The 22,544-nt window shown below is 54.4% G+C and overlaps 1 protein-coding gene across 11 annotated transcripts; it reads right to left on the bottom strand.

The window, feature by feature from the left end:
* Positions 1-6: 6 nt before the first annotated feature.
* On the bottom strand, positions 7-22,438 carry LOC101952642 (C-type lectin domain family 2 member D-like). 11 transcript variants are annotated; one of them, XR_010591823.1, is made up of 7 exons: positions 13,354-15,273; positions 12,656-12,755; positions 10,590-11,835; positions 7,835-10,449; positions 6,419-6,662; positions 5,652-5,762; positions 7-769 (listed from the first exon to the last, which is right to left on the bottom strand). XR_010591823.1 is itself a non-coding variant. In XM_065563164.1 (5 exons), exons 1-5 carry the CDS (start codon positions 15,335-15,337, stop codon positions 10,290-10,292), a joined length of 510 nt encoding a protein of 169 aa, XP_065419236.1. In that variant the 5' UTR covers positions 15,338-16,095; the 3' UTR covers positions 9,578-10,289. The 11 variants fall into 11 exon arrangements, 1 of the variants encoding a protein (XP_065419236.1); XR_010591820.1 differs by lacking the exons at positions 7-769; positions 5,652-5,762; positions 6,419-6,662; positions 12,656-12,755 and adding an exon at positions 16,492-22,438 and having other exon boundaries at positions 9,578-10,449; positions 10,590-10,766; positions 11,165-11,267; positions 11,630-11,835; positions 13,354-13,440; XR_010591815.1 differs by lacking the exons at positions 7-769; positions 5,652-5,762; positions 6,419-6,662; positions 12,656-12,755 and adding an exon at positions 16,492-22,438 and having other exon boundaries at positions 9,578-10,449; positions 10,590-10,766; positions 11,165-11,835; positions 13,354-13,440.
* Between the last annotated feature and the right edge of the window lie 106 nt (positions 22,439-22,544).

The raw sequence follows: 22,544 nt of genomic DNA, 5'->3' as shown, positions 1-22,544 counted from the left end.
GGTTTCCTCTCTTCTGCCCCCTCCTGCCTTCCTGCAATATCCCAGAGGCTCATCTTATCTCCCAGGCTCGTGTCTGCAACAGCAGCTACTGCCCACAGCTCCCCTTCTCCTAGCTCAGGTCACACCCGCACTTTGCTGCCGCTTCTCCCCTCCCCCAGCTTCCTGTGGGTCGCTCGGTGGAGGATGGGAAAGAGACTCAGCCACCAACTCCAATCACCCTGATTGGTTGCCAAGAAAACCCAAACCTGGGCAGGGGAGGCTGGGAAGCCATAAAGCTGCCCTCTCCAGTCAGAAGCTGAGGGATCAGAAGGTCTGTACTGATCACAGAGCCACATTGATAGCCGGGCAGGGATTTAGCTTCCAGAATCTCATTCATTCTCGCCCCCAATCCTGGGAAACATCAAAGGTCCCACTCACACTCCAGGGGCGGGGCTCTGCCCAGATTCCAGCTCTGTCTGTCACGCCAAGCCCAGGCTATTGCAGTTACAAAGAACCTGCACCTGTCTCACCTTTTCCTGCTGGGTGTCAATCACAGCCAGGGAAGCATTGAACGAAGAGCAGAAGTGCTGGCTAGAACCCCAGTTCTTTTCTTCCTTTGAGAAATAGTAGCATTTCCCTCCGTATCCAACCCAGCCATCCAGGCAGCAGGGGACAAAAGGTGGCCCCGGAGAGGGGACAAAAGAGGGCCCCGGAGAAGGGACAAAAGAGGGCCCCGGAGAAGGGACAAAAGAGGTGGCTCGACCATCCATAGATCTCATGAATAGGAGCACTGAAAATGAAAGAACACAGGGTTAAGAGATTGGTGACTCATATGCCTGCTCTCCGAGAAGAGAGAATAGGAACAATCTCATCAGATCCACAATTCAGACTCCTTAAGCCTCTGGAAGCTGCTCAGAGGATGGGAGGGAGCAAGGAGGTTGTTAGAAATTGAACCAGTTATGAGGGGCCACCACTCCTGGGTTTGTTGGTGTGGAGTGTTGGGCTGAGGTCAGTGAGGATGCAGACAGACAGGATTCCCAGGCACCAGCATAAAATGGAGAATTCAGAGCTTGGCCCAAACTCAGGGAGCTGCAGAGCTGTCAAAGGACCAGCAGGAGAATACAGAAAAACTCGATTTTGTGATGATCAGCTCGGACACAGACTGCTACACTGGGCTGGCTGATTCCCTCTTCCTGCTCTTTGCTTTGCTCTCCTGCAGAGGCATGTTGAGACCAAAGTGTGAATACCCATTTGAGGAGATAAAACACTGAAATTTGAACGTGCTGGACCCAGCAGAGAGGAGGACGTCAGCCCTGCTGGGCCCTGATAATGCTACCAAACAGAGAAGGGCACTCACATAGAATTAGAAGCAGACTTTGAGGGCTGGCAGCCACTCTGACTGGGTCTGCCTCCCCAACCACTGTCAATAGAGCAGGAATATTTCAATTGGATCAAATTATTAAACAATGTGTAAATACCCAGAGGATAACAGAGTAATGAGGAATACCCCACATGGATTTGCCAAGAACAAATCATGCCAAACCATCCTCATTTCCTTTTTTGACAGGGTTACTGGCCTAGTAACAAACTGAACTGGTTTAGAGGGGAAGTGAAGGCAGTTATAATAATACACAAGGGGAAACTGAGAGTGAATATAAATCAGAAGTTTGGAACTGTAGAAAATTGATAAGGGAAACCAAGGAATACAAGGAGAAATCTGTGGCCAGCAGAGTTTAGGACAATAAGGAGTTTTTAAAAAATGTATTAGGAACAAAAAGAATCCTGACCATGGACCTGTCCATTACTAGATGAAAATGGTAGGATTATTAATAATAATGCAGAAAAGGCAGACGTGTTCAATAAATATTTCTGTTCTGTATTTGAGGTACAAACAGATGATATAGTCCCATCATATGGTGATAACACTTTTCATTCCACTAGAATCTCTGGAAGATGTTAAACAGAAGCTACTAAAGAGGTAAGGTGGGTGAGGTAATTGTTTTTATTGGAACAACTTCAGTTGGAGAGAGAGACAAGTTTTCAAGCCACACAGAGCTCTTCTTCAGGTCTGGGAAAGGTTCTCACAGCACAATGCAAGGTGGAACAGATTGTTTAGCATAAGTAGTTCGTACACATTGTATGGGACCATTCAAGGTAGACTGGCCCATTAACACCTCTGCAGTCATAGGGCAAAAAGAGGGGTTAATGTGATTGTTGTAATAAGCCATAAATCCAGTGGAGATTTTGAAAAGAGGTACGACACATTAGGGGATGCAGATGAAATTATAGGATGGAGAACACTGCATTATGGGATGTTGAAATCATGGTCCCAGTAACCCCTGCACAACTCATTTTGGGCTCATGAGGCCCTGCAAAACCTTCCCCAAACTCCCTGTGCTAGATGGTGGTGAACTGCACAGAGGGACGGGTACCCAGGGTTCACTGCTCTCTGCATCGATGCAAGTGCAGCTAGTGAGGATGCGCACTGCCAACAAGGAGTGTGGTGTGGAGACGCAAAAGCGAAGTTATGACTGCGGCGGCTGTATGCCAACATAACTTAGGTCAGCACAATGCTGTAGTGTAGACATGCCCTGAGAAGGAAGTGAACTTTCACCCAGGGACATGAAATGGCCACAAGGTGGCACCAGAACTCTATCAATAGGAAAGAGCCTGTTATACTGAGTGGCCAGGAATGTTGTCTGTAGGGAAGAGGTGAATCAAGTAACATTTCTTCCCCTTAACACAGCAAAAAGAATCAAACACACTGGAAGTTTAACCATTTCAGCGCCATCAGACAGCAGCAGTAGGATCACCATAACTAACATCCAGTGCAGGGGATGGATAGACAGAGGTGGGTTTATTAGGGTCACGATGGGTAAGAACTGCTAAACCATCCTAAACCCCGCATCAGTTAGTGGTTTTCCCCACAATAATCCTGCCTGTTTGCTCTCAGCCTTAAAGGGATTGTTTCCTTAGATGATCTTTTCTGGGATGGGAAGTTTTTGAGTCAGACCCCTCCAGTGATTTTTGAGCATATCATCTTTTCTGCACCAGAGTAACTCAGTAGCTGCACCCATGTGGCCGGTGCTCAGTGAGGAACAGACACTAAGTCTGGAAGAGTCTTTCTAGCTTGACTGCAACCCATTGATACCTACTCTCTCAGTAGGATTTTCCAACTAGTTGTGCACCCCCTTTATAGTAGGTTAGTTGAGGCTCTAGTTCCCTAGTTTGTTTATGCAAAGATCATGTAAGACAGTATTAAAAGTCTTACTAAAGTCAGGATCTACCACACCTACCACTTCCCCCCCATCCACAAAGCTTATTACCTTGTCAAAGTAGGATATTAGGTTGGTTTGATATGATCTCTTCTTGACAAATCCATGTGGACTATCACTTACCACCTTATTATCTTCCGGGGGCTTACAAATTGTTTATTTGCTCCATTATCTGTCTGGGTACTGAAGTTAAACTGATTGGTCTGGAATTCCCTGGGTTGTCCTTATTTCCCTTTTCATATATTTCCCTCATCCCTGCTCCCCCCGAAATTCCAACCCTTCACCCAAGTCCAAAACATAGAGACCTCTTGTCTCCTGCCCCTGTGAAACCTAGTTAAAAGCCCACCTCACTAGCCAGTCTGTATCCAAAGATATTCCCACCCTTCCTTGATAGGGGGACCGCATCTCTGCTCTGCAGTCCTCCTTCTCGGAACAGCATCCCACGGTTGAGGAAGCCAAAGTCTTCCTGGCGACACCATCCGCTCAGCCATGCATTAACCCCCAGCACATGTCTGTCTCTATCTCGGCCCTCACCCTTGACTGGAAGGATGGAAGAGAACATCACCTGCACCCCCGAACTCCTTCACCCTCACTCCCAGAGCCCTGTCATCACTTCTGATCTGTTCAGGGTCAGACCTCGCAGTATCATTAGTGCCCACTTGGATGAGCAGCATGGGGCAGTAGTCAGAGGGCTGGATGAGCCTCAGCAACCCTTACACAATGTCTCAGATACAGGCCCCTGGCAGGCAGCACAGGTCCCGGGATGCCAGGCCAGGCCTGCAGATGGATGTCTCCATCCCCATTAGGTAACTGACCACCACTCTTCATTTCCTCTTGGGAGTGACGGCCGTGATCCTCCCAGCCCTGGGGGTACATGGCTTCTCCTCCTACACCTATGGGGAAGACTCCTCACCCCTCGTTGCCAGGGCAGCACACTGGTTTTCCATCACTAATGATGGTGGGTTGGAGCAGGGGTGGAGTACTGCCTGCTGCCAGCAGTAGCCAGCAGCCAGCTAGTGCAGTCCTCTCCTGCTGGATTGCTCCTCCACCTTGGAGGTCTCCATATGCATCTTTTCAATGAATTCCTCATGTGCATGGAGGCTTCTCAGCATAGACACCTCCTCCTGTAGCTCTCCCACCTGCTTCCTGAGAGATTCTACCAATAAGCACCTATCACACCGGATGGTCCCCCCAGCCTGGCTTTCTGTGATGGGGAAACACAGGCCACAGTCTCTGCAAAGCCACACCAGGACCTGGGTTGAGGCATCCATGGTCAGATTCTGTGTCAGGACAAAGTTACAGGTGGAGGAGCCAGGAGCAGGGTTGGTATTGGCTATGGGGCCCTTCTGGACCATATTAATTTTATTCCTTCTCCCTCCTACAAACTCCCTCTCAAGCTCCCCTGTTCGCTAGCTCCCTTTGGTCGCCATGGGTATGTCTGCACAGCAAGAAAAAACCCGCAGCTGGTCCAGGTGACCTGACTCAGGCTCATGGGGCTGAAAACCATGTGTAGATGCTCAGGCCTGGGCTGGAGCCCGAGCCCTGGGACCCAGTGACAACGGAGCCTGAGCCCAAACATCGACACAGCAATTTTTACCCCTGCAGCCTGAGCCCCACGAGCCTGAGTCAGCAGAGCCGGGCCAGCCACTGCCGCACCACTGGGCTTTTAGCACTGTGTAGACACAGCCTCAGCGCCTGGCTTTTAAACCCTTCTCTCCTAGGTCAGCCCTGCCCCGTGTTAACACACAGGGGAAGGGTGATCACAAGGATGTCCAAGGATGAAAGGACAGGAGGCTAGAGCCTTGTTAGTGCACACATCTAGCAGGCCTCTGGTCCCCAGTCCCACACAGCCCCCAAACACACAATCCCCAATAGAACGTGCTGTAAACTGTAACCAAGTCAAAAACTCAAAACAGCCAGACAAACCAGCTCCCTTGATGGAGGTGTCTGTGCTGCGTTCTACAGCTCATGTCAGTGACACGCCAGCACCTGCCAGCCCGGCCCTGGGCACGACCCGGGGATGCAGGAAGGCCAGACTGGTACCTCAGGGCGACACGCTGTAGGCAGAGGGCCCAGCTCACTGCTGCCCTGCACCTTCTCCTGTCAATCACCCCCACTCTGCACGGGAGTACCAGTGACTGTGCCTGGGGCCCAGCAATAGTCACCTGGACCCAAAGTGCTCAGAGATTTGCTGGGGGAACTAATTTCAGTCCCGACACAGAGTGCCCAGGTGCAGGGATCTGGGAGGGAGCAGGAGGAGGGTCGTGGAGGAACATCCCCCAAGAATCCTCCGTCCCAGGGGCAGAAGCCAGACAGGCCGGGAGGAGAGACTGTGACTGTGGTGGCGCCAGGGGGAATGGGATGTGCAGAGAGGGGCAGGGAGGGCTGAGAACTCACCTGCCAGGACAATAACAGCGATGATGAAACTTAAGGACACAACTGCAAGGGCAACGGCAAGCGCAACTGTATGTTTCTTGTAGTTACATTTCTTGCAGTTACAATGAGGTTCTGAAACACAAAGACCCGTCAGGCCGGGCCACGAGGACACGTCTCACTGACAGCACCAGGGCTGGAGCTGCCCTAGAACATGCCCCGTTCTGTCGATTGCTCCTTCCGTCAAACGCTCTGGGAGAGGAGCCCGGAGGCTCAGGCAGGCTGGGGCTGGCAGAACAGTCCCTCCTTCCCCTCAGCCCAGTGCCCTCCCCGGGCACTCCCAGCCAGGCTGTCATGGGGCCCAGTGAGCTCAGGGACACAGAGACAAGGACCCGCATGTTCCGGTGACAGGAGCTCAAGCTGCCCCACCCCCCCACTCTGCCCCCTGCCGAGCGCTGGCTGGGCCCACACTGCCGAGTGCGCCTGTCCCCACACACTGGGGTCTCACACTGGCCACACAGAGCAGAAGGGGGGAGAACGAACCAGGCAGAGATGGGCCAGGGCTGTCACAGGGGGTCTGACACGCACAGCCCCACGGCCACCGCTGTGTGCGCCAGACAGCAGCTGTGAGCCAGGGATCGGTGCCCTGAGAGCCCCTGGGGGAGATCCAGTCCCTGCTGCCCACAGGGGGGGTTGCTGGGCACTGGCTGCTGCCACTGAGAACATGGCCCCATGTGGGGCAACCTCAGTGTCTCTCTCCAGCCTGTTCCCAGGCAGCGACGCCCTATTACCTGGCTTCCCGCCACTCTTCTGGTGTCCACTACAACCAATACAGGACACCAGCTGCAATGACGCTTCGCTCTCAGTGTCCCCAGCTGCTGACTCCATTGTCTCTCAGCGACACTCAGGCTACAGACGCTGCTGCAGGCGCTGGGCTGGGATCGGCCCCTCTTGGGCTGACTGGGTCCGATTCAGCGAAGACGAGCCGGGGTGGAGGTCCTGGCTCTGGCTCCTGCTCCGGACTCTCCAGCCGACCTGAAAGCCAAGCCGGACGCAGCAGGACAGGTCAGAGCTGGGGGTCGGGGGCAATTTGTGGTTTCTTGTTCCCTGCCCAACAGTCCAACCCTCTGCCAGAGGCAGTGCCATGATGATTAAACCCCCTTAACCCTCATTGGCCCCTCTGCCCCCCAGGGCTTCAGAGACCTGATTGGCTATGGGCCCTGCCCGCCCATGACAGGCACCCAGGTGGTGGAAGGGGGGGGGCAGAGCCCCCCAGGAACAGGCACAAGCAGAGAACTGCAGGGGGGCAGCGGCCCGGCTGTTGTAGTGAAGGATACTGCTCCGGTAGAAGGCGCACTGAGCATGCTCAGTACATCTGCTGAAGCCCCTGCCCTTATACCCGTAGGATTGTGCAGACTGCGTTTGACAGGGCTTAAAAAGGGGCGAATCGGAGGAGGGGGCGGCCAGGGTCTGAGCAGGGGGTGGAAACTGACTGGTCTGGGGGGGTCGAGCAGCTGGAGGCAGCATTAGGAGAGGGGCTAAAGGGCAAAATCAGGAATGGGGGAAAGAGGCGGAGCTAAGCCCAGGGGTGAGGCGCTGGCAGAGGGTGTCAGAGGGCAAAACCCGGCACAGGCAGGGGCAGAGGGGGCAGCAGTTACCCCAGTGGGACTGAGACACCAGTGCTGGCAAATAGTTTGTTGGGGGGGGGCTTTTTTATTTGAGGAAAGTGGCTTTTTTGTATGTTCACACGAGCTGAGCATGCTCAGTTACAGCTGCTGAAGCCACTGCCCTTCACCCTGCCCTTATTAGCCGTGACAATCTGCTGACTGCTAGTGACAGGGGCTAAAAAGGGGCGAATCGGAGCGGGGGGGCGGGTCTGAGCAGGGGGCGGAACTGGACTGGTGTGTGTGCGGAACTGGACGGCTTCGATCGTGACCCGCGCGCGCCCCTAGCGGCAAAGCAGGGACATGCTGCACATGCGCAGTTAGGGACCGGGGCGTGCGCGCGCTCTATGCAAATGAGCCGCTTGCCCCGCCCCCCGTGCTCTCTTGGGAAACACCCCGGGGCGGGGCGTCGCGGTTCCCTCCGGCGCCAGTGTTGCCCTTTAGCCGCTCTCCCAACCCTGCCTCCAGCTCCCTGACCCCCCCCCCCCCCCCGCTCGGTCCTTCGGGCTCCCCGGGCGGCCGCGCCCCGGCGGCGCCTCTTACCCGAGCGCCCCGCGGGCTCCGGGCGGGCGGCGCGTGCGGGGCCGGGCCTGGATCGCGGGGATCGGACACGGGAGAAACGAACCTGACTCCGTTTGTTCTCTGGCCTCCGCCCGACCTCTCTCCGCTCCCAGCAACAGCCACTCAGCGCCGCCCAATGCCCCGCCCCCTGGAACCGCTCCGCCACTCAGCGCCTCGCCCTGGTACCGCGGCTCCTCCCCTCCGTCATTAGCAGCCCGCGGGGCAGCACAGCCCGGGGTGGGAGAAGTTGCGGCCCCTCCCGGCACCACGCAGCGGTAGCTCCGGGATGGGGGCCCCGCCCTGTAGTCTCCGCGGGGCTCTTTGGGGCCGGTGAGTTCCCTTCTATATGCATCCGAAGAAGTGGGCTGTAGTCCACGAAAGCTTATGCTCTAATAAATTTGTTAGTCTCTAAGGTGCCACAAGTCCTCCTGTTCTTCTTTTTGCGGATACAGACTAACACGGCTGTTACTCTGAAACCTGTTGTGAGACCGGCTCCAGCCTGGGGCCCCCCCTGGAGAAGCTCCCGCACCCGGCCGGCCTGCGCTGTCGGGGCGGTATCACCATAGTCACTGGAGGACGTGGCTCTATCTCACCCCGACGGGGGTGTCAGACCGGTGCGGGGCTGTAGTGCAGAGCAGACCTCAGCCCATTGCGCTTGGTTTGTGGAGAGTCCGCGTCAGGCCCCTCCTCAAAGCTCCAGCAGAGACCCCCCTCCCAGCGGTGGATGAGCCACTGGGCTAACAGGGCCCGTGCCAACTGGGGGGCCCTGGAAAAATGGTCACCCCAGTGCCCTGACCCTGCTCCCCGGTAGGGTGTCTCTAATGCCAGTGAATCCAGTCTGCCAGAGCATGTTCCTATTGATGTGTGTGTCAGCGATTCAAATGGGGGGAGTTAGACCGGAGCTGAGCTCCCAATACAAATGTTAAGCATTGGGGGGGGAAGATGAGAAAAAGTGGCTGAGCAAGGAGGACAAAAGAAGTGTAAAATGCTAATGGTCTAGTCAAGGTACAAAGAGGAGGAAAGTGGGTTTGTCTCTCTGAGCTGATCCCTTTCCTGCAAATTCAAACCCCAGAGAAGAATTGCCCCATCCTCCCTACTTATGCCTTAGAAGCAAAGGGCCAAATCTCTGGCTGATGTAACTCAGCGGCACTCTAGTGGAGCTATGTTGATTTACACCAGCTGAGGATCCAGCCAGCTCTGTTCATTCCTAGTTCTTCATTCTAATGCACGTTGGTATTAAGCTTCCTTCATCTTCCTTATAGTAATTATCTTGGTTCTTGCAGGCAAAGCTGGAGGTGGTCTGGGTTTTACAGAACTATGTGGTGTTGGCTGATGCGCCGGGACATACCAAGACTGGAGGAGAAGTGAGTGCAGCAGTAGCAAGTCGTATTGGCAGAGCTCCGAGGCCCAGTACAGGGATGGCTGGGGCCTTGCAGATCAGAACAAAGTTGCTTTAGCAGAGCTGTGTACAAGAAGTTTGGGCCGTGGCTGGCTCCAGCTGATGCTCTTAGTTTCACTATGATCCCACTCAATCCACAAATCCAGCATAAGATTAAATAATAATCATGTGAATCCCCAACTGGAGCAAGCTTGGAAAAACCACTCAGATGCAAGGTCTTGATTTGTTGGGGAGGAACCATGGGTGAAACAGGGACAGGGCAATGGGGAAGGGATGGAATGGGGCAGTGCCGAAGGGGGAGAACAGAGGTAGGACCACAGGCAGAAGGGGTGGGGAGGGGCCCCCCCACTTGCTCTGGCCCAGAGCCCCAGGAGACCTTAATCTACCTCTGCCCCTTCCCTGCACACTGGTCCCTTCCCATATGCTTGCAGCCAAGATTGCCTGACCTACCCCACACCCCTGCCCTCCTGCATCCCCATTCCCCTCCCTCATGCCAGTACTCTGCCCAGCACATTTCCCCCCCCGGCACACACAGCCCTCCTAATCCCTGCAACCGTTCCCTCCCACAGCCAGTGCCTTTGGAGCCCCTCCCTATCTAGCCCCCCCCCATTCCCCTGGCACTTCCTCCCCTCCCACATCTCTGCACCCCATTTTAGATCCCTGCACTCCACACCCCTGGCATCCTTACAGCTGATACCTCTGCACCCCTCCCCTCCCAGTCACAGCTCCTTGAGCACAGCCAGGTTGTCATGCTCCCCTGGATGTAGTCCTGCTCCTTGCCCAGCAGGTCCAGCTAGTTCAGGGCTTCAGCCACCAGAAGTCCAAGTTTCTCAGTCCTATAGGCCAGACAGGCCAAGGTGCTGCAGCACATGGAGCCCTGGCATGAGTCCCTGACTCACACAGCCATCAGGCATCTCCCTTCTGCTCTCACTTACACCAGTGTAACTCCATCCGCTGGAACAGGGTAACTCCTGGGCTGTCTAAATAGCCCCGTCCCTTGCTGTGAGTGTCCCTGAAGCTGCCACATTGGCACAACCTCTAGAACGGTTCCTGTCCAAACAGGATGAATGGGCCGGGGAGGGAGTCAGATGGTTCTGCAGGAGAACAGCGAACGCAGTGGGGAGTAAGAGCCAGGCTACAAATATCAGCGGAGGACAAAGCCGGCCTGTATGTTCCCCTGGCCTGGCGCTCGGGCTGGCTGGAAAACAACAATTATTCCACTGGGTGAGAAACATTGAAATTTGGTTCCTTTCTGAAAGCGGCATAAGCCTCCTCTCCCCCTCCCCCCCCCCCCCCCCCCCCCGCCCCGCCCCATGGCCTGGTGGTTCTGGAGCCCACCTGTGATGTAGGAGACCCAGCTCCACATCCCTGCTCTGCCTGAGTTGGAGTCTGACTTGCTCAGTCTCTCCTGTCGGAGCTCGGCCATGTTGTATAAATAATTAACTATTCACTGGGCCAAAAGAGACGGATCCTGTGTTGTTTGCAGTGGGGTTGTAGCCGTGTTGGTCCCAGGACCTGAGAGAGACATGGCTGGTGAGGTAACAGCTTTTATTGGACCATACTCTACAGACAAACACAGTCACCCGTGGGCAAGCACTTGTCACACAATGATCACTCCATGTCTGATCTTTCCATCCTCGTCCTCAAAGGAAACCTGCCCGACAGCTTCCAAAGCCAAGCCTGGGCACTTACATTCATAACTCTGCTGCACACCAAAAACCATGGGCTGAACGGGAACTTTGATCCCAGGACTCTTGTGCTCCCTGGGCTTGCGGTGGCCCGTTTCATGCCTCCACCTTCTCCCCAGTCCCAGGCGAGGGATCCCACCGCTCGTTCCTGCCTGGCAGCAGCACAGAAGCCCTGGATTCAATCCCTCTTCCTTCCCCATCGGGAACCGGGAAGGAGGAACTCACCTGGGCTTGAATTCAGTGCCACTGGCCCATTTCCAGGCCTGGCCTGGGTCCTCCGGAGACTGATCCAGTGATCAGGGAAACCCTTGTAGTGCAGTGTGAAAACCTTGGGGAAATGAGGAAAGCAGAGGAGAGCAGGTATCCAGCCCTGCTCACTGGTCCCTGCCCCACAGGGCTCTGTGCCCAGGGAGTCTGTGCTCTCTCCCACCACAGCAGGGCAGGGGGCCTCAAAGGGATGGCTCAGTGTGAAAGGAGGCCTCACCCTCAGTGGGATCCCCACTTCTCACGGTCATACAAGGATAAGAGCAGACTCAGTTGGCCAGGCCCTACAGAGGGGGATTCACCCATCTAGGGCTCTAAGGAGGGTGGGTCTCACTCACTCTGACCTCCCAGCCTGATTCCAGCCCCACCACTCATTGCCAGGCCCAGGCTGTTGTGATGACAGAAGCATCTGTGCGTTTCTCTCACCGTGTCCTGCTTACTGTTGATCCCAGCCAGGGAGGCACCGAGGGAAGAGCAGTGGCTCTGGCAGCAGCTCCAGTTTGCTTGGACGGCTGGGAACCGGTAACATTTATCTTGGACCCCGACCCAGCGGACTGGGCCCCAGGCCCTTGCAGAGGGTGCAGTATCAGCAGTGGTGCACGGAGCAGCCGAAGGGGGCTTAGAGGCTACCACTGAAAATGAGAAAGTTACGAGAGTTTTGAGTTATGCACATCAAGAGAAAGTTTTCCATTTTGCCCAGTTTGTTTGCATCCCTCTGTGTGCTGCAGTAACTCAACGGCAGCTGATTTTTAAACCTCCCCAGGTGGTGTGATCACACATCACTGCATGGTAGGAGTGAGGCACCACAGTCCAGTGGAAAGGGCACTAGACTGGGGTCAGGGTTCAATTCCTGCATGTGCCACTGACCTGCTGGGTGACCCTGGGCAAGTCCCTTCCCCTTCTCTGTGCCCATTTACTCTCCCAGCCTCTGTTTGGGCCTTGTTTAGCCCCAAGGTTCCCCATGAGTCTTGACTGGGTCCTGTTAGTGCCTTTAAAGAAGTATTCAACACTGTCTACACTACATGCTATGAGGGTTTTAAGCACAACAGCTGTTTCCCCCCCAAGTTTAGGCAAGGCCTTAGATGCTAAGTTCTTGGGGACAGAGACTGTCTCTCGCTGTGTGTCTGTGCAGCGCCCTGCACAACGGAGCCCTGATCTCAGCTGAGACAGGGACTGTCTTTTCCTGTGTGTCTGTGCAGCGCCCTGCACAACGGAGCCCTGATCTCAGCTGAGACAGGGACTGTCTTTTCCTGTGTGTCTGTGCAGTGCTCGGCACAACAGGGCCCGATCTCAGTGAGGGTCTCTAGGCGCTACCATAATTTTTTTTTTTTTTTTTTATACAAGTGACTTCATTTTTAGGAAGTGAGGAAGCGGAGACTAAAGGCGGAGTGTGCCCAGCACAACACATGTCCCAGCAGAGCCCCTTGTGTCCCTGTAAAAGCTGGCACTCACCCTTTGTGTATCTGGGCATTTAAAGTCAGCAGTGATAACACACAGCCTGCTGCGGCTATTTTCTGTACTGCCTTCGAGGAGCTCTCAGGAGCAGTTACAACTGGCAATGGTAAAATTATGTATTAGCTACAGAACATTTGAAATCTGATGTGCAGGTCCCAGAGAGAAGTCTGCCAGCTCAGCTGGGCCCTTGTCCAAGCTACTGGAAAGAAAGGGGCCCTCTGATGGCATCAAAAGAAGCCTTTCGTTTCTGGGAGCCTCTGACTGAGTTTGCTTCCCCAACTTCGCTGCTATGCCCCATCTACTGTCACCTGCTCTGGAAGGAGCCCTGCACCAGTAGGTGTTTGGATCCAACACTCATCACAGATCACTGCAATAGTCACATTCCAGTAACCACAAGAACTAATTTCTGGTCCTCCCAGCCAGCTATTAAATGGTCCTAACAAGTGCCCAGTAGCCAACAGCCCCCTCCCAAAATGCTGATGGTGGGGACTAAATTCTGTCCATTAACCCAAATTTATGACTAAGGAGTTCCATGTTATAATAAGGAGTAGAAGATGCCTGGGGGAGCTGGATGTAGTGTCCTGTTTAAAGCCATTGCAGAGCCTAGTGAGATGGGGGAAGCAGAAAATGTGCGATTGACAGAGTCAGAGAGGATGAGCAGCACAGAGACTGGAGAACGGAGGGCTGGAACTTACCTGCTGGAGTCACGATGGTGATGGGCAAGATTGCAAATTCATTCCATGTGTGGTTGTGTTTCCTGAACTGGAGTTGATGTTGATAACCTGAAAGAGAAAACGGTTAGTGCTTTTGGGGCTGCTGTAAAGGAGGAGCCTGGTGGGTGGGGGACTACAGACAGGGTCAGTCTCCAGTGGGTGAGGGCAGCACTCGGGTAGTAACACAACTCATCTGCATGGGAACACTCAGGAAAATTAAGGGGAATCAACTAACGCTGCAACATTAATGTGCATAAGTTAGACTGCATTAATCCCCAGTGTGGATGCTCCAATACTGAAGTAAAGCGGCTTTAGTTCATAACCTAATTTTCCTTAAGGGTAATTTGTGGATTGTGCTACAAACAACAAAATATTTACATGCACAGATGTAGGGCTCTGCATGGGGACACATTTCCACATGCTCACATCACTCACCTATTTCAAAATCTGTCCCTTAAAATGAACAGAAGAAGGAAAAAGTGAAGTGAAAGAGGAAGACCAAAGGAGAGACCTCCTGGACCAGAATTTACAGAAGAATGCAATCAGGGTGGATTGATTTATATCAAAGCGATTTAAATCACAGATTTTAATCATGATTTAAATCATGAAACGGGAAACCTTTTTTAAAAAATACACCTCTACCCCGATATAACGCTGTCCTCGGGAGCCAAAAAATCTTACCGCGTTATAGGTGAAACCGCGTTATATCGACCTTGCTTTGATCCGCTGGAATGTGCGGCCCCACCCCTCCAGAGCGTTGCTTTACCATGTTATATCCGAATTTGTGTTATATCGGGACGCGTTATATCGGGGTAGAGGTGTAATTGATTTTAATTATGTTTTGCATTTGTACTTTTTAGTTATTTTCCTAAAGAGAGGCTGTTTCTCATTGTTTAGTAGCCATTAAAGCATGTTGATTTGTAACTAAATATTGTCTTTACACTACATTTGGTGCTTCTTTTTGCTAAGCAGGAGGACATACTATATCTGTACACTTTTTTAAAGCATTTGTATAGGTTAACTTAATCTGAATAAATGTAATTTTTATATTTCATATTATGTTCGAAAATGGTGAACAGTGTAATTCTTACTTACCAGATAATTAGAGCTTAATGCAAATTACAAGTAAAAACTATTTGGACGGAAATTCAAATTCCATTAAAAATTAACAAAAACAGCTTTTTTCTTTCATTAAATAAACTACCTTAAATGGGCTGAATGCATCAGAAAAAGTTTAGCAAAATATATTTTGCATTTAAAACTAACTGATTTATTAATCATAGGAAGTATTATCTGTAGTTAATCAATTGAACTGATTAGTTCTGGTCGCTGTGTCCTTCAAGATTTAAGAACTAGTAGATCTCACCCTATCACATCTAGTTTTCATTCATAGATTGGGAGAGGAAAACAAGCTTTCCTGCTTTTCCAGCTCCTAATACATTTCTTAACTTCGAAGAAACTAATCATTGGACTGAAGTAGTTGAATAAACTGAAATGAGGAAAATTCTCTCTACACCTGCAGAAGAGGAGACTGCTGGCAAGAGTGAGTTTAGCCCTTCCCCAATCTGCCAGGTGCTTTCCCAAGTGACTTCCACCACTTCAGTGGTTTGACTCTCTTTAAAATTTGGCAGCAAACCTGTACTGCTTATTTTCTGTATTTAATTTAAAATTATTTTAATAGATTATATGTCGTTGCCCAGTCACGCCCCCATAGTGCAGTAGCCGGTCCTGACAGTCGTTTATTTTAATAGATTATATGTCGTTTATGCCCTAACATAGTTGTCAATTTCAGATTTAATTTAATAGATTTTATCTTTTTAAATAAATCTGCATTTAACTTAAATGAAAACAATCCAGTTTAATTTTTTTTTAAATCATTGATTTTTTTATCCACCCAGGATATGATACCTGTAACTACCAAAACTGCCTGCTCCACACCTCTAACTTGTACCCGTGCTGTGCCCATAGAAGTCCATGTGATGATCAGCCTGTCACTGAGGCATGGGGGCAGAAGGCGTTAGTTGCAGCTGCCAGTGAAAATGTGGCCTCATCTGGGTTAGCAGAGGCGACAGATAATGGTTGATAATGGGGAGCAGCACAATTTTGAACCCACTCCCTGCAAAAAAAAATGTATTATATAAACCCAGGCAGAGGTCGGGGGGGGGGGGCACATGCCCCCCCAGGAGTCACCTCTGAGTCCGCAGCCTGCTCCTAGGCTCCTGTAGTATCTCTGGGTCTGCATTGCCACTGAGCGGCTGCTCCAGGGCAGGTCTTGGTCAGGGGCACGTGCTCCTTGCTCCATCTCTCCTCTCTCGGTGACGAGCGCAGACCTGCACACAGCTGTGGGCACTGGCTGTGTGATCAGTGCCCCTCTGGCTGTCAACGGTTTCTTCAAAGTCTGCGGTGTCTATCCCAGGCAGCTGCAGGGGATCCCAACCCCCCTCCTCCAGCCTTGGCAGCTTCCCCTGATGAGCTGATAGCCAAGGTTGTGACAAACAGGGTGATTTGTGGATGTGGGATGCGTGTGGTCTCCTGCTGTTAATTGCAATGGTTTGTGAGAGCTTCCCCAGAGCTATTATCAGCGGGGATGGATGGAAATTACATAATCTCCATCCCAAAAACCATCACCAGGGACGCCTGGGATTTACAGGTTTCAGAGCAGCAGCCGTGTTAGTCTGTATCCGCAAAAAGAAGAACAGGAGTACTTGTGGCACCTTAGAGACTAACAAATTTATTAGAGCATAAGCTTTCGTGGACTACAGCCCACTCCTTCGGATGCATATGCATCCGTAAGTGGGCTGTAGTCCACGAAAGCTTATGCTCTAATAAATTTGTTAGTCTCTAAGGTGCCACAAGTACTCCTGTTCTTTCTGGGATTTACAGACACCATCACCCCAGCCCAGCGGCGGAGCTCTGGTAAACATTTTTTACATACAGACACACACACACCGGAGTTTTCATAGCATGGGGGAAAGAGGGGGGGGGGGCTCTGGGAAATACTCTATGCACATTTAAGCCCTGCCCCAGCCCCCATCAGCAGCTCTCCTCCAGATCCCCCAACCCCGCTGTCAGAGTCAGACCCTGCCCCGGATCTCAGCGCTCCCGGGGTTTATCACTCACCCGGCTGCCTTGCAGCGGGGCCGGGGAAGCAGCCGCAGTCCGTGGCGGTCAGTCAGGTCCATGGAGAGCGGATGTCCCAGCGGTGATGTCTAGTACCCCTGGGAGCCGCGTGCGCCAGCAGCTGGTGAGCACCGAGCGCCCCACGCACCCTGGGGAGCCGGGACGGAGCGCAGAGAAAAGCGCCTGGGTGAGAGCTCAGGAGATATCCGGTCACGCTCCGGTAGTGCGGTAGCCGGCCCGGTCCTGACAGTACTTTATGAGTGGGGCGGAGACACCCGCCCATCCTCCGCTCCGCCCCTCCCTGTTCCTCCTCCCCCCTCTGCTCCGCTCCGCCCCTCCCTGTTCCGCTCCTCCCCGCGACTCCGTTCCTCCTCCCACTCCACTCCTCCCCGCCCTGGCCCTGCTGCTGCTCCGAGAGTCGGTTCCTCCTCCCCCCTCCCTGCTCGGAGAGTTTGTTTTTCCCCTGGGGGTTGTGCGCACTGAAAACCCCCCGTGCCTGGCAGGGCCGCGCTGCCGCAGCACGTCCTGCGCCCGGCGGGGTTCTGCTGTGGGCGCAGTTAATCCACCTCCCCAGAGGCGGTGGCGATGTGGAGGGAAGAATCACTCGCTGTCTGCATTGGTAGCAGCACCAATAGCCCCATCCCCCACCCACGCCCCTGCCCTGAGCTGGAGCCCCCAGAAATGGCAGCTCCGGGGTTTGGGTTTCTTACACTGTTTTCAATGCAGACAGAGAGCGAAGGGAAGGTTTGGGGCTGTAACAACCACACAGCACAAAATGTTGAGTGAAAGTGAAAGTGAACTGAGGGACGACACAAGACAGCGCTTATCACAGAGAGACTCCACACACACCCCCCCCACCTGGGACACAAGGAAAGTCCTTGTTCCCCCCCCCCCTCCGCCAAAAGAATGGGCTCCATGCAGAGCAGGCTCGGGGGGGGGGGGGGACACAGGGGGAGCGATTGGGATGAGGAGTGGAGCGGAAGGAGGGAGAGTTGAGAAAACCAGGGGCTGAAAAGGGAGAACACAGCAAGGGGAGGGGAGATGGAGAATCGGGGTAGAAGCAGGGACTGGAGAAGTAAAAAGAGAGAGGAGGGGAGGGAGAAGAAAAACAGAATCAGGGAGGGAAGGTGGGAGCAGCTCCCAGTGACTGCAACAAAGAAAACATGGAGCTGGGAATGAACCCCTCAGTCACGGCCCCTGGAATCTGTGCACCTCGAAACACTGATGGGGGAGATGGAGGTCAGACTTTCACCCCTCAATCTGGCCCCCCTCTGTGCGCCATATAACCCAAACCAGCTTCCCCCACCAGCCTGGAATCAGGGAGGTGTTTGCTGCTAGACCGAGACACCCAGGTGAGAGATGGTAGCAGCAGGTAGATCTGGGGTCTGTGATCTGTTTATAATCTGTCATTTTGATACGTACCCCAGAGTGACTGAAGGCAGGAATCAGGGTGGGCAGAGGTTGGGGTGAAATATAGGACTGCACCGTTGGATAAATGCAGATGGGGGACTGTGCACCTCCACTGACTGTACCCCAGGATCAGGGCAGGTGGAGGGCAGTGACCCTCACAGTGACTTTACCCCAGGATCAGAGCGGGGGGGGCGGGTGCTGCACCCCACTGTGTAACCAGGCTGGTGCTTTTGAAATGTTGACATGAGCTCTGACCACTGCAATTGCTCATGTCAATATTAAAGTGTCTTCAGCGTGGATTGCACAATGCAATGTGTGCTTGACTAATACCACTGCCTGCACTGAGCCTGCAGTAACCACTGGGAGAGTTCTTGGCTGGCTCTGTGTCAAGATTTGGCAGGCAGTTCGGGTAAATACATTTTGAATGTTGGAAACATCCAGCCTGGCTCACACAGGGCCTGTAATTCCATCCGGTCCCAAAAGTCAGGGACCATTTCAAGGTATTGTCTCTGGCTAACTGACAGGGATGGAAATCGATGGTGCTGCTCATGGAAAGTACATAATCTCCAACCCGAAAACCATCATCACCAGGGACACATGGGAGTTGCAGACACCATCGCCCAGGCCCAGCAGCAGAGCTCTGGTAAATATTTTCAACCCCCCTGGAATTTTCATAGCATGGGGGAAAGGGGGGCGGGGGCTCTGGGAAATACTCTATGCACATTTAAGCCCTGCCCCAGCCCCATCAGTAGGTCTCGTCCAGATCCCCCAACCACTGCTGTCAAAGAGTCAGAGACAAACCTTGACCCGGATCTCAGAGCTCCAGGGGTTTATCACTCCCCCGGTCTGTTGCGGTCAGTCAGGTCCATGGAGAGCGGATGTCCCAGCGGTGATGTCTAGTACCAATGGGAGCCGCGTGCGCCAGCAGCTTGTGAGCACCGAGCGCCCCACGCACCCTGGGGAGCCGGGACGCAGCGCAGAGAAAAGCGCCTGGGTAAGAGCTCAGGAGTTACCCGGCCACGCCCCCGTAGTGCGGTAGCTGGTCCTGACAGTCCTTTATAAGCAGTGCCGGGTTTACAGTGGCACCATGGAGCTGGGCCATGCTCAGAAGGGGCTAGGGTGACCAGACAGCAAGGGTGAAAAATCCGGACAGGGAGTGAGGAGTAATAGGCGGCTATATAAGAAAAAGACCCAAAAATCGGGACTGTCCCTATAAAATCGGGCCATCTGGTCACCCTGAAGGGGCCCTGCCCGACCTGCTCTGCTTGCACTGTGCCCTGAGACCCCACCAGCCCACTGAGCCCCCTGCACCTTGCCCTGTCCACCACTTGCTCCTCTCGGTCTGCCCATTGGCCGGCCAAGGGCTCCTCTCCACCCCCTGGCCCTACCCACTGGCTTCTCTCTGCCTCTTGGCCGGACCCAAGTGCACCTCCGGCTCCAGGCAGTCTCTGCTTCCCACCACCTGTGTGGTCCCACCTGTCTCCCTGGAGCTGAGCCGTTTGGGACTGGTGCAGAAGCCTGGCCAGTCTCGGCCGGGGGGCTTGGCTGAGCCCCTCCAGACAAGTAGGTCCTGATGGAACCCAAGCGGGGCAGGCCCTGGCCTGGCTGATCACACCACTTCCGAGGGGCCCGAGCGATTCCCTGCCCTGGGACCAGCCCAGGCTGCATTGCCGGCTCAGACCAGCAGTCACAGTCACCTCCCAGCAGGGCCGGTGAGTGGGGCCAGGAGGCAGGGCGTGGGAGAGTGAGTCTCTGGAGGCCCTGGGGTGGGTGCTGTGCTGTGAGGGGGTGGGGAAGATCACTGTGTGTTGGGGCACTAGGGAGTGGGAGTTCTGTGCAGGGCGCTGTGCATTTGTGGCAGGGTCGGGGGGGGGGGGGGGGTCGCCTCTTCCATGCCCCATTGTCCCTGGCTGGCCCCTTGCTCAGGGGAGTGGATTTTTCACACCCTGGAGGCTCTGTGTCCCTCCCCCCACCCCCGCGCGCCACAGCCCCCAACTTTTCCCCCTCTTTCCAGGGCTCTGTGCACACACACCCATTTCCTTTCCGGTCCAAGCCTTACTTCTGCTGGGAGCAGCAGACTGACTGTCAGGGACATAGGGTGACCAGATGTCCCGATTTTATAGGGACATTCCCGATTTCTGGGCTTTTTCTTATATAGGCTCCTATTACCCCCCACCCCCTGTCCTGATTTTTCACACTTGCTGTCTGGTCACCCTACAGGGGCAGAACGTGCAGATGGATCTCAGAGAAGGAGAGTGTGGTTGCTTGGGCCATGGCTCCCACCAGCATGGACTCTGACTTAAGGTGACCATTCCCGTGCTCTCTAAGGACTCTCTGACACTGCATTCCAGGTGAGGAATGAATGTTCCCCTGCCTTGGAAAAGGGGACGGGGCTTTGGCTGGACTTGTTTAGAGCTATAGTGAACAGGGGTTTTGGAGCCTGAAGGCCAGTCTAGGAGTCATGGAGGCCAAGTGTGAGCCCTCAGGGGTCTGGTGCACTAACCAGGGGTGCTCCACTTTTCCCCACAAGCCTGGCCCCCTGCCCCTGTTCTTCCCCCTGAGGCCCCGCCCCCAGCCAGGCTGGAAGCAGGAACCAGGTCGGGGTAGGGGCTGCGCAGGCAGCTGTGGCCCCTCCACCTGCCTGGGGCGGGGTGCCCAGGTGACGGGGACAAGGGCCAGGAGCTGCTTTCAGTCCACTCCACCCTCAACCTAGGCAGATGGAGGGCCCAGGCTTCCCGGCCTGGCTCCAGCTTTCGGCTTGGCCACGCCAAGGAGGGTCGGGGGGGGGGGGCACAGAAGGGCTGGGGCCTCGTTCCCTGGCACTAATGGGATACTCCCAGGAGACTATTTAAAGGCCAGGACATAAACCCATCATGGGGAGGGGACACAGAAGAACCCGTGCTAGAAGAGAGATTGGAGGACCCTGCTTTGGTGGGGGAGGGGGTAACAGGAGGCATGGGGGCGCACACAGAGCCCCTGATATTGGGGGAGAATGGGAAGCCTGATATAGGGGAAGGGAGACCACACAGAGCCGCTGGCATGGGGGAGAGGTGGGAATGGGGCACACAGAACCTCTCTTGGGGGGGAGATTGGGGGTTCCTGGGCATGGCGGGGGAAAGGGAATGGGGCCACACACAGCCCCTGCCATAGGGGAAATAATGGAGGAACCTGGTATAGGGAGAGGAGGAATGGGGGTACCTAGAACCCCTGCTGGAGGGAAATAGGGGAGCTGGTAGGGGGATGGGGAAACACACAGAACCCTTGCCATGGGGAGGAGAATGAGGTGAGGGGAGAATGGGGGACACACAGAACCCCTGTGGAGGGAGACTGGCTGAACCTAGCATGGGGGAAGGGTGGGCACACAGAGCCCCTGGCATGGGGGTGTCCCAGCCTTGCTACGCTCTGGCTTTTAAACATTCTCCTGGGTGTAACCCCCTCCGTCTGCCAGAGCCCACGGGCAGGGCCATGCACCCTCATCGACTCCTAGCCTGGCTTTCGGGCTCCAGTACCCCCCATTTCTCACCATGGCTGTAAACAGCGAGTCAAACTGAGATCAGACGCCGGGGAGAGGCTTTTTCTTCTAGGGAGCGAGGCAAGTTCTCAGAGCAAAGTCCAGCATCAGAGAGTCCTCAGGACTCAGGAAAGATCAGCTTAATAATGAGTCTGTATTGGTGGGCGCCATGGAGAAGCCGTGTTCTCCTTCTCTGAGTTCCATCATCAAGTATCTCTCTGGCCTGGCTCCCTGCTCTGTTCCTAGCAGCACCCTTAAGCAACAGTCACCTGGCACCTCCCAGCCATGCTGTGTTTACATGTGTCCGGCTCCTCAGGGCGCCCATTGACTCTTCTGGATTATCCATAACATGTGCAGGCTCTAGTCAGTTCACATTAATGATTCCGGGTCTCCAGCCGGTGGCTCTGTGAGTCAAACACCGTGTCCCTTCCCTTCTACGCTGGGTGTGTGGCAGGACAAAGTGCATAAGGAAACTGATGCCTGCATCTGCCTTGGGCCCGTGCTCGCTGACTCTGGGGTGTTTCCCTGTCCCTCTACCTGTGCTGTTGGGCACGCACTGCTGGATCCATTCTCCTGCCCTGTGCGCCCTCCGCCCCCCCCGCCGGCACTGACTCTCTGGGGTTGCATTATTCCGATCTGCTGTCTACAGGGTGCATCCCTAAGTTCCCCGTGCAGCAGGCTTTCAAGGGCTGCACAGGCAGAGAGAGGTGCCTCTCCCTCGGCTCGGCCCAGCCCAGCCCAGCCGGAGCTGCCATGACCGTAGAGAGGCGCCCCTCACCCAGCCCAGCCTCTCTGCATCTGTCCTCTCTCCCCGCTGCAGCCCCGAGGTAGCCTGCACCTCAAACCCCCAGAGCCCACACCCCCAGCCAGAGCCCTCACCCCCCTGCACCCCAACCCTCTGCCCCAGCCCTAAGCCCCCTCCTGCCCGCCGAACCCCTCACCCCACCCCCGCCACACATCACCTCCATATTGCCGCACATACAAAATTAATTCCACACATGGACATAAAAAATTAGAGGGAACATTGATCCCACCCCCTAACATCAGGTGACGTCTCTACAAAACATTCCCCCTCCCAATCCTCACTGATTGGGTGGGCTTTGTCTGCCGGGTGAATTTCTCCAATCCCTGT

This window comes from Chrysemys picta, chromosome 12, assembly GCF_011386835.1.
Source record: "Chrysemys picta bellii isolate R12L10 chromosome 12, ASM1138683v2, whole genome shotgun sequence".
Classification (NCBI taxonomy): Eukaryota; Metazoa; Chordata; order Testudines; family Emydidae; genus Chrysemys; species Chrysemys picta.
This window is presented reverse-complemented; position numbering and strand designations above follow the sequence as displayed.

What these genes read in the sequence shown, in the direction of transcription:
- LOC101952642 (XM_065563164.1), bottom strand. Translation starts at nt 15,337, where the DNA reads ATGGGCACAGCACGGGTACAAGTTAGAGGTGTGGAGCAGGCAGTTTTG. An exon ending in TCAACAGTAAGCAGGACACG is followed by an intron (nt 11,268 to 11,629) that starts GTGAGAGAAACG and finishes CATTTCCCCAAG; the next exon opens with GTTTTCACACTGCACTACAA. An exon ending in GGCACTGAATTCAAGCCCAG is followed by an intron (nt 10,346 to 11,164) that starts GTGAGTTCCTCC and finishes GTTCTCCTGCAG; the next exon opens with AACCATCTGACTCCCTCCCC.